We start from the raw sequence: 11,886 nt of genomic DNA, 5'->3' as shown, positions 1-11,886 counted from the left end.
ATGTGGATGGTACCCCTTCCCACGTCGCAGGACAGTAGGTAGGCGATACTGGCGATGAAGTAAATAGTATAGTGTGTGTACAGTCACCTGAGGGCAACGCTACATCGAATAGGTGGATGGTACCCCTTCCCACGTCGCAGGACAGTAGGTTAGCGATAATGGCGATGAAATGCATGGTATAGTGTGTGTCAAGAGTCACCTGAGGGCAACGCTACATCGAATAGGTGGATGGTACCCCCTTCCCACGTTGCAGGACAGTAGGTAGGCGATACTGGCGATGAAATGCATGGTATAGTGTGTGTAGTATTTCATCATCACATGCTATTTAGGTGTGCGAGGGAGTTGGCACAGAGGGTGAGTGTTGGCAGGCGGATGGTACCTCTGATTCTGTATATAGCCACACCACCAGCCTCCACCCCACAGTTGTCCTGGGAGCAGCTTAACCACACCACACACACACACACACGGCTCCAGAAGTAAGTATTCCTAACGTTATTCCTACAGTACCTTCATCCTGCCTTGACTAGTGTGATGCGGGGAGTGAAGAAAGAGTGTTTTGTGACCGTCAGCTTCGAAACAAGTCCTCAGGCAAAGGAGCAACGGGAAATGTGTTTGTGGGAGACGAAGAGAGCCGGCTGAGTGATTTTTTGAACTACGTAACCGGTAAATGCGGACGTGGATGAGCTGACACAATTATAGCGGAGTTTTCCTTGATATTTAGCGGTTTACCTTGATATTTAGCGGTTTACCTTGATATTTAGCGGAGTTTACCTTGATATTTAGCTGTTTACCTTGATATTTAGCAGAGTTTACCTTGATATGTAGCGGTTTACCTTGATGTTTAGCGGTTTACCTTGATATTTAGCTGTTTACCTTGATATTTAGCAGATTTACCTTGATATTTAGCTGTTTACCTTGATATTTAGCAGATTTACCTTGATATTTAGCGGATTTACCTTGATATTTAGCGGATTTACCTTGATATTTAGCAGATTCATCTTGATATTTAGCAGAGTTTACCTTCATATATAGCAGGTTTACCTTGATATTTAGCGGATTTACCTTGATATTTATACGGCGTGAACCTGAGCGTAGACTGTGTTCACTTGCAGTCAGTTTTTCCGAATACACGTAGGAATGAGTCTCCTTGGTTACTAGTCAAAATAGGCCATCCAATCTGCCTACACTTGGCCACCAACTGTAAATACCACAGGAGGCTTCGTAATGCCTGTTCTTTAGCTATTTATTTTGCATATTAGGCCTTAACATTTTCCTGTATGCTACCTACAACACGTGGGAGGATACGGAGGTGTAATGAGCAAAATAAATCGCTTAGAAAGAGGTGTTACAGCAATGGTCCCTAACACTACGACCCTCCAGGAAGCCAGGTAATTTTTGGCAGTGAACCCCGTAGACTACAGGCTGAACTTGCCCTACCGCAGTCCACCATCGTCCTCTTGGGGGATAGGGTGGGTATGTAGGGACGTTTGTACAGCTAGACCAAGGAGCCGACAGGTTATACCAGTGCCACCACGTGAAGGCGTCCCTCTCCATCACCCGTTATTATATCTAGCAATTACCAGACGCCTTAATCCCGTAGAGGGGTGGCCACAAACAAACCGCCTCCATGTCGCCCTATCCCCCGCCATTTCACTGCCCTGCTTCCAACTCACACCCCCCTCTCTCCTATACCTCTCCACTCCATCTCATCCTCGGCCTCCCCCTCCCTCTGCCCCCCTCCATCTCACTCATATACAAGTTAAAATTTATTGGTCTCCCTTATTCAATACTCTGCTATCACCTGAGGGAACTGGGTCACTACCACAGGATTTCTAAGCTGCTGTTGCGTGAAATTCGATGATGCTTAGTTATGAGACAGGAACGAGTCTCCTTGGTTACTAGTGTGTGTTTCACTTCATAAAGATCCCTAACCCCTCCCACCTCAGTTGATGGCCAGGTGTAGTCAGATTGGAGGCTTGATTTGACTAGTAACCAAGGAGACTCATTCCTACCTAACCCCTTTCAGCTCAGTTGATGGCCAGGTGTAGTCAGATTGGAGGCTTGATTTGACTAGTAACCAAGGAGACTCATTCCTACCTAACCCCTCCCACCTCAGTTGATGGCCAGGTGTAGTCAGATTGGAGGCTTGATTTGACTAGTAACCAAGGAGACTCATTCCTACCTAACCCCTTTCAGCTCAGTTGATGGCCAGGTGTAGTCAGATTGGAGGCTTGATTTGACTAGTAACCAAGGAGACTCATTCCTACCTAACCCCTTTCAGCTCAGTTGATGGCCAGGTGTAGTCAGATTGAAGGCTTGATTTGACTAGTAACCAAGGAGACTCATAATTAGGGTTCATCGAATTCTATGCAACCACAACTTAGCACTCAAAAATTGTCCCAGTTCCATCAAATGAAAACCCAATTACCGTTTTTTCGTTCGTAGCACCTTTTCATTAGCGATTTTTTTTCATTAGCGATTAGGGAGGGAGCTGAGAGACGTGTTTATATCCAGGCAGCTCCACAGTCCACATCAGTGCCAACGCGTGAAGGCCTATGGGACTTCGTAGCATCTCTTACTTAGCGATTTATTTTGCGTATTAGCCTTTAAAACTACTTCGTTATTTATATCGCTTTAATATAGACAAAAATCACATCAATAACACACAAGAGGAGTGGAGAGGTATATGAGAGAGGGGGGTGTGAGTTGGGAGCAGGGCAGTGAAATGGCGGGGGACAGGGCGACGTGGAGGCGATTTGTTTGTGGCCACCCCGTACGGGATTGAGGCGTTTGACAATAGATAGATACATAGACATACAAGAAACTGAGGTGTAATAAGCAGAATATGTCGCCGGGGAGACAGCGTTGCGAAACCTCTCACATATGACGTCACACAGGACATACGTGATTATGGTATTTCTAGACGCTTCGATTGCCTAACACCTCTTCCTTAGCGATTTATCCTGCATATTACACCTCATCCTCATCCTCTTGCCTAACACCTCTTCCTTAGCGATTTATTCTGCATATTACACCTCATCATCTTCTTGCCTAACACCTCTTCCTTAGCGATTTATTCTGCATATTACACCTCATCCTCATCCTCTTGCCTAACCCCTCTTCCTTAGCGATTTATTCTGCATATTACACCTCATCATCCTCTTGCCTAACACCTCTTCCTTAGCGATTTATTCTGCATATTACACCTCCTCATCCTCTTGCCTAACACCTCTTCCTTAGCGATTTATTCTGCATATTACACCTCCTCATCCTCTTGCCTAACACCTCTTCCTTAGCGATTTATGCTGCATATTGCACCTCATCATCCTCTTGCCTAACACCTGTTCCTTAGCGATTTATTCTGCATATTACACCTCATCATCCTCTTGCCTAACACCTGTTCCTTAGCGATTTATTCTGCATATTACACCTCATCATCCTCTTGCCTAACACCTCTTCCTTAGCGATTTATTCTGCATATTACACCTCATCCTCATCCTCTTGCCTAACACCTCTTCCTTAGCGATTTATTCTGCATATTACACCTCATCATCCTCTTGCCTAACACCTCTTCCTCAGCGATTTATTCTGCATATTACGCCTCATCATCCTCTTGCCTAACACCTCTTCCTTAGCGATTTATTCTGCATATTACACCTCATCCTCATCCTCTTGCCTAACACCTCTTCCTTAGCGATTTATTCTGCATATTACACCTCATCCTCATCCTCTTGCCTAACACCTCTTCCTTAGCGATTTATTCTGCATATTACACCTCATCATCCTCTTGCCTAACACCTCTTCCTTAGCGATTTATTCTGCATATTACACCTCATCATCCTCTTGCCTAACACCTCTTCCTTAGCGATTTATTCTGCATATTACACCTCATCATCCTCTTGCCTAACACCTCTTCCTTAGCGATTTATTCTGCACATTACACCTCATCATCCTCTTGCCTAACACCTCTTCCTTAGCGATTTATTCTGCATATTACACCTCACCATCCTCTTGTGTGTTAATGAGGATCCTGCTTCGGCTCTGCATCCTTTCCACAGCACTTCTTCGTGACTAGCATCATATTCTACTGTTAACTGGTAATACACACAGGCTCTACATGACTGCATCTTTCCCATGGCACTTCCTCGTGACTAGCAAAGTATTAACTGGCGGGAAAACAAAGCCACGGCCCAACATTTTCCCTTAGCACTTCTTCGTGACTAGTATCATTCTGGTGTTAAGTGACAGAAAGACCTTGCTGCCGTCATACATTTTTCCATAACACTTCTTCGTGACTAGCATCATAATCTAATGATAAACGGCTGAAAAAGACGATACTACGGCTCTGCATCTTTCCAACAGCACCTCTTCGTGACTAGCATCATATTCAATTGTTAACTACCAAAGGCAATACTAAGGCTCTATATCTTTCCATTGCACTTCTTCGTGACTAGCACTATATTCTACTGTTAAACAAAGACAACGCTACAGTTCTACACCCCCTCCATAGCACTTCATCGTGACTAGCAACATATTCTAGTGTTAATCTATCGTTACAACTCAGCATGCAAGATGAAGAGATGGTAATTTTAGGCCAAGTTAGAGTGAAAGGAATATAGTTGAATTAGTGAAAGTGATAGCTATAAATTTGGCCACCATCCACTCATTCGATTTAGTGCTGCCTTCGAGCGACTCTACACTGATTAACAAGCCAAATAGTTTCGTAAAATCCACGAAACCTTTACTACGTTGAGTGGTAACCATATCACCCAATGACGCCTGGTGGTTGAGTGGGTTCAGACACTCCAACCAGACTGAGCTGGTAAGGGTTAACGTCCGAGGAATGGTTGGGGTTTATTGCTAACAGAATGCCACTCAGGGGATATGGAGGCTGGCTATCCTCTTCTTAAATGTGGGGAAAGCCTAGCCTCACGCTCCTACACTCAACCTCCCCCATACACTTCTAGTTAGTCTCTCACTTTATTATATCCACATGGCCAAATCAGTCGTTAGTATAATGGAAGACTAAGAGGGTGTATGTAGGTGAGGTGGAGGGAGGGAGAGGGAGGGGGAGACCGAGGATGAGGTGGAGGGATGGAGTGGAGAGGTATATGAGGGAGGGGGGAGTGAGTTGGGGGGAGGGCAGTCAAATGCTGGGTGACAGAGCGACTTGGAGGCGTTTTGTCCGCGGCCACCCTTTGCGGGATTAAGGCGTCAGGCTGTAGATGGATTGGTAGTATTAAAGGCTGTAGGAATCCGTGTGTATAACGCGTCCAGTTCACAAAATGTTTCAAGACAGGCGAAACAAACCAAACAGCAGCCAGTGATGCCACGACACAACCCACGCCACACACCAACACTGACCCTCACCCATGACATTAATTATTTCATTCTTTACACACAGGGCGTGAACTGTGATGTAAGTGGGATCAGGGATAGTTGAGATATTGTATTACTAAAACACACACACACACGCACACACACACACAATTATATAGATAGACAGATAGATAGACAGACAGACAGATATAAGCACAGGTCGTTCACGTTAAATATGTTAAAGAGTTTCCTTTACAGCTTGTATCATAGCCACAGTGGCACAACAAGACAATAGTACGGTTAGGTAGCCTTTCCGTAGCACTTGGTGATTAGTAATGGATAATCTAGTGTTAAATCTCAGCACTCACGATGCACAGATGGCGAAGTTTGGTGGTTGGGGTAAAGGAGGTGCCGTGAAGAGAATGACTAGGGTGATAAACGTCTGGCTGCCCTCCCCCCACCCCCATCCCCTCTGAGCTTCACCGGCTACTTTGTATTTATATACCATCACGTGACCCCGCAGGCAGCCCCGCCCGCCCTGGCACCACCACACGCTTTGGAGATGTCGTAACGCCTCTTCCTTAGCGATCTGTTTTGCACACTGTACACACACTCGTATTCTGAGTGGCTTTCGAGATATCGTGACAGCTCTTCCTTGGCGATTTATTCTGTATATTACACTTCCATATTTACTTGTATGTTATTGGTGCAAAGAATGTTGATATTAAAAGAACGTAACATACAAGGCAGTGTTTTGTAATATGTAGAACAAATCGCTTAGGAACAGATGCTACCAAGCCTTCTGTACCACCTAAAACACACCCAGGATAGTAGTAGTAGTAGTAGTAGTAGTTACAACCCCAGGCTCATGTGAATATAAACCTAGTGGACTGCAGGCTTGATATAACTTTCACCTGTAGTTCCTCATCCTTATTCCGGGTGACAAGGAGGAAATAAGGGATTTCTATGGCGTGCAGCACAAACACCCGACTTAATAATAATAATAATAATAATAATAAAATAACAGCGTTAATAACAGCGTAAATATTTATTGTTTCACACAGCTACATTCTTCTTGTTATGGACAGATAATGTGCAACACTACTTGAAAATTACATCAGTTAATTGAGGTAAAAACAGTCATGCAGTCTGGCCGAAAAAAGATGACACACTCGCTGCAACATGTCATGCAGAATCTCCCGAACGCCCTGGCGAATTTGATCTTTAGCTCTGATACTGGCAGACGTGTCTCATAAACTGTCTGCATCACACAGCCCCACAAAATGTAATCCGGTGGAGTGAGATCGGGTTAGCAAGCGGGCCAATTGATGTTCCCAAAGGTAGAATGATCTTGCCTGGAAACATTTCAGCGACAATTGTCATGGAAACACGTGCGGCATAGCAGTGGCTCCACCTTGCTGGAACCATAGTCCATAGGTGACGCGGATTTTCCTCGTGTTTCAGAAATGCCTCCATCATGGCTTTGTAGCGCTCGGCATTCACTGTTACAGCACGGCCCTCCACGTCTTCAAAACAACACGGGCTGGTAATGTGGACGGAGGAAATGGCACACCACACTGTCACTTTCGCGCTATGCAGAAATCGTCGCGTGCCTGTGCGGATCGTTTTCAGCCCAAAAACGACAGTTCCGTTTGTTCATGCACCCAGACACATGGAAATGGGCCTCATCCGACACCAGTAACCTGTTCACAATGTCCTCCTCAACTCTCATAAGCTCCAAGAACTCGTTGCAGCGAGTTGTAATCTTTTCCCGCCAGACCACAAGAGTGTATTAACCTCAGTGGTGGACGTGTAACTATTATAAATTTCAAGAAGTAGTGTTTCACATTCTCCATTACAAGAAGAATGTTTTGTGTGGAACAATATATATATTTACGCTCTTATCTTAAAAACCGTCAGGTGTTTCTGAAGCACCCTGTATATGACCGGGCAGCTCCGGTCATATCAGTGCCACCACGTGAAGGTGCCCCTGTCCAACGTGGATCTAGGGTACTTTAGACTTGTAAAGCGGCCAAAGGGGCTGACGGATGGCATGAAATAGTAACAGTGCTCTAGTGACCTACATACACAGCCCAGTACACCACCACCAGCACCAGGTAACATTCCTCACAGTACACCCTGCCAATATTTAGCGTCGGCATTGTAGGTCATGTCTTTACTACGTGACTGAAGGCTTCAACATTCGGCTATGTGCTTCTTACTTTACCCTTTTTCACATGACCAAGACACTTCAAAAACATGCCTACCCAGAGAGACACGAGTACACCCTGCCAGGCTGGATGCGGCCACCACCCTCCCCTCCTAAAGCACCTACACAATATACAACTCACACAATCCACTATACCCACACTATAATTCATCCCTCACACCACATTACTACAATATTCACCACATTCACTATACTATCACAACGCTCACCACATGTACCCCACCACCACAACTCACCACATTCACTATACTATCACAACACGCACCACATGTACCCCACCACCACAACTCACCACATTCACTATACTATCACAACACGCACCACATGTACCCCACCACCACAACTCACCACATTCACTATACTATCACAACACGCACCACATGTACCCCACCACCACAACTCACCACATTCACTATACTATCACAACACTCACCACACAACCGCAACACAACGTACCTCTCACTATGACCACAGTGTAATGCATCCCCCACACCACATCACACTTATTCACCACATACACCACATTACAATACACTTACTCACCACATACACCACAGTCACAATACACTCACCACATACACCACACTACCACAACACACTCACCACATACACCACACTACCACAACACTCACCACATACAGTACACCACACTACCACAACACACTCACCACATACACCAAACTACCACAACACACTCACCACATACACCACACTACCACAACACACTCACCACACACACCACACTGTCATAACACACTCACCACATACACCACACTACCACAACACACTCACCACATACACCACACTATCACAACACACTCACCACATACACCACACTACCACAACACACTCACCACATGCACCACACTATCACAACACACTCACCACATACACCACACTACCACAACACACTCACCACATACACCACACTATCACAACACACGCACCACATACACCACACTACCACAACACACTCACCACATACACCACACTACCACAACACACTCACCACATACACCACACTACCACAACACACTCACCACATACACCACACTACCACAACACACTCACCACATACACCACACCAAAACCCTGTATTTCCCTGCTCACAACGAGATGAGTCTAGAGTGCAACAACACCTTTACCACGATCTATCTATCTATCTATCTATCTATTGCCAGACGCCATAATCTCGTATGGGGTGGCCATTTGACTCTGAGGTATTTGTTTTACGGGGAGGGGCACTAACCCTCCACCAACCCACTTGTTGACACGTAGGAAGCACGTATGGTTTGGTTATATGGTTACCACCCAGCGTTGTAAATGGTTTCCTGGCTTACAGGAAACCATTTGGCTTGTCACTCAATGTAAAGCCACCTGTAAAGGAAAGAAAAGCAATAAGAAGTGACAGGAAAGATGGGAGAAATAGGAAGAGAGGAGGACAGGCACAGAAAAAGAATGATAAAGGCTAAGGAAGAAGCAGGCAGCACTACATCATGGATGATGGTCGCCACCATCTGTAAAGGAAAGAAAAGCATTAAGAAGTGACAGGAAAGATGGGGGAAATAGGAAGAGATGTAAAACTGCCAATTCTTCCCTTCAGTGCCGATCTATGGTACGATATGATGCCAGTCACGAGGTACTGCTATGGAAAGGGTGTGAAGACGCAGTGTGGTCTCATTCTGCCAGCGAGATTTTTTTTTTTAATGTAAGGAAGAAGGAACCAAAGGCCAGGAGCCCGTAAACCGTTCCTTCCAAGAAAAAAGCCAAAACCAATACAAAAGAGAGCCAAATTCAAGATCCGTTTGAGATACCTGGACACACTGCGTTTGAAAGACTGGAGATCATAGGTAGTGGGAAAATACAGACAGAGGGAGACAGTACCAGAGTTGATCTGTTGCATAAATGAAGGATTGGACACACTGCGTTTGAAAGACTGGAGATCATAGGAAGTAGGAAAATACAGACAGATGGAGACAGTTCCAGAGTTGACCTGTTGCATAAATGAAGGCCTGGACACACTGCGTTTGAAAGACTGGAGATCATAGGTAGTAGGAAAATACAGACAGAGGGAGACAGTTCCAGAGTTGACCTGTTGCATAAATGAAGGACTAGGGAGGAACGGTTAACTCTTGCATTAGAGAGCTGGACAAAAATGGGATGAGAGTTTGCTGCTAGACGGGTGCTACGCCGCAAAAGGACGAAAATCTGGACCAAGTTAGCGTGAAAAGGGTACAGGTTCAATAAAATATTCAAACGTGGGTTACTTGAGTTCACTGTGTTCTCATATTCACTGCCTGATGACGGCTGTTCACTGTTCTTTTCACCCACTGTTCACACATGTTCACGTCCACCCATCAGAGGTGTCCTTAGAATAACATGGTCGAGTACACCCTGCTAGACTTCCATCAGGACATACCCAGCCCACGCCACCCACCAACTCTGATTTGGGTTGGGTGGGATCACAGATGACACGTGTCCAGCCTGTTGATTAGGCACACACACACACACACACACACACACACACACACACACACACACACATCAATGGTGCAGAGAACCTGAATCAACCCCACAGGTGCAATTGTTTACCTGTGGTCGATGGGTCTGCTCGGCCAGGTGGACCGGGATTAAGCAAATAACAACCCATAGGTTATTAGCGTTCACTGCTGTTGTCAGGCATAGGTTACTTTCACTGCCTGTTATTTAAGACACAGGTTACTTTCACTGCTTGTTATTTAAGACACAGGTTACTTTCACTGCCTGTTATTTAAGACACAGGTTACTTTCACTGCCTGTTATTTAAGACACAGGTTACTTTCACTGCCTGTTATTTAAGACACAGGTTACTTTCACTGCCTGTTATTTTAGACACAGGTTACTTTCACTGCCTGTTATTTAAGACACAGGTTACTTTCACTGCTTGTTATTTAAGACACAGATTACTTTCACTGCTTGTTATTTAAGACAGATTACTTTCACTGCTTGTTATTTTAGACACAGGTTACTTTCACTGCTTGTTATTTTAGACACAGGTTACTTTCACTGCTTGTTATTTAAGACACAGGTTACTTTCACTGCCTGTTATTTAAGACACAGGTTACTTTCACTGCCTGTTATTTAAGACAGGTTACTTTCACTGCTAGTTATTTTAGACACAGATTACTTTCACTGCTTGTTATTTAAGACACAGGTTACTTTCACTGCTTGTTATTTTAGATACTGGTTACTTTCACTGCTTGTTATTTAGGACACAGATTACTTTCACTGCTTGTTATTTTCAGACATGGGTTACTCTCACTATTTGTTATTTTTAGACACAGGTTACTTTCACTGCTTGTTATTTCAGGCACAGGGTACTTTCACTGTTAGTTTCTGGCATTGGTTACTTTCACTGTTAGTTATTTTGAGGAACTGGTTACCTTCACTGCTTGTTATTTCAGGCATGGGTGACGTAGAGAAGGGCAAGAAGATCTTCGTGCAGAGGTGTGCTCAGTGCCACACCGTTGAGGCAGGCGGCAAGCACAAAACAGGACCCAACCTCCACGGACTCATCGGCCGCCAGACCGGACAGGCCGCCGGCTATGCGTACACCGATGCTAACAAGTCCAAAGGCATCACGTGGGGGCAGGACACCTTGGACGTCTACCTCACCAACCCCAAGAAATACATCCCTGGGACGAAGATGGTGTTTGCCGGGCTTAAGAAGAAGAACGAGAGGGCAGACCTGATCGCCTACCTCGTGGACTCCACTAAGTAAATGTACAGACTCGGGGACGTCTTCTTTGTGGCTCTGGAGACTTCTTAGCGTTTTTTCCTCAGCAGTTTATTATCCACAGTACACCTCAATATAAAAACATAAGAGGAGAGGGTTACTGCAAGGCTGGCTGGCCCATGTAAGCCTGTGGACAATACCGGTACTGAACTGGTGAAAAAATCCAACTGATGTAAACTTTCCTGATATCAAAGGGATAAAAATTGCACACAACTTAACATGAAGGTGACTATTCAGAATAAATCACCCAGGAAGAGGTGCTACGAAGGCTCCAGTGCCACCAAGGACACGACCCAAATTCTTACCCAACATACTGACTGCCACGTAGCCACCAGGACCAACACACCTGTCCACCCCGTCAGCAGCTGAGACGGGGAGGACAGGACGCACCTCAGGCCATGTTATGTGCTGACGGCTGATTCACGCAAGCTGATCCACGCACTGACGGCTGATCCACGCAAGCTGATCCACGCACCGAGACGGATTCATCGCTGGCACACAAATACCCACGTTTACAAGGCCAACAGACATCATGTACCTGCATCAACACTACCACCCAATG

General features: G+C 45.3%; 1 protein-coding gene across 1 annotated transcript in view; it reads left to right on the top strand.

Annotated features, from left to right (window-relative positions):
- The first annotated feature begins 426 nt into the window (after positions 1–426).
- The window catches only part of LOC145418327 (cytochrome c), a 12,612-nt gene continuing 1,152 nt past the window's right edge, over positions 427–11,886 (top strand). The window contains exons 1-2 of the mRNA XM_080286766.1: positions 427–476; positions 10,993–11,886. The exon at positions 10,993–11,886 is cut by the window's right edge and continues 1,152 nt beyond it. Coding sequence (XP_080142892.1) covers positions 10,995–11,309 — 315 coding nt within the window. The 5' untranslated portion in view covers positions 427–476; positions 10,993–10,994 and the 3' untranslated portion in view covers positions 11,310–11,886. The remainder of the gene's footprint in view (positions 477–10,992) is intronic.

Source organism: Coenobita brevimanus, chromosome 113 (genome assembly GCF_032717465.1).
Source record: "Coenobita brevimanus isolate Jiangsu-jjx chromosome 113, ASM3271746v2, whole genome shotgun sequence".
Lineage (NCBI taxonomy): Eukaryota > Metazoa > Arthropoda > Malacostraca > Decapoda > Coenobitidae > Coenobita > Coenobita brevimanus.
The sequence above is the reverse complement of the archived record's forward strand: the minus strand, read 5'-3'. Positions and strand labels throughout refer to the sequence as shown.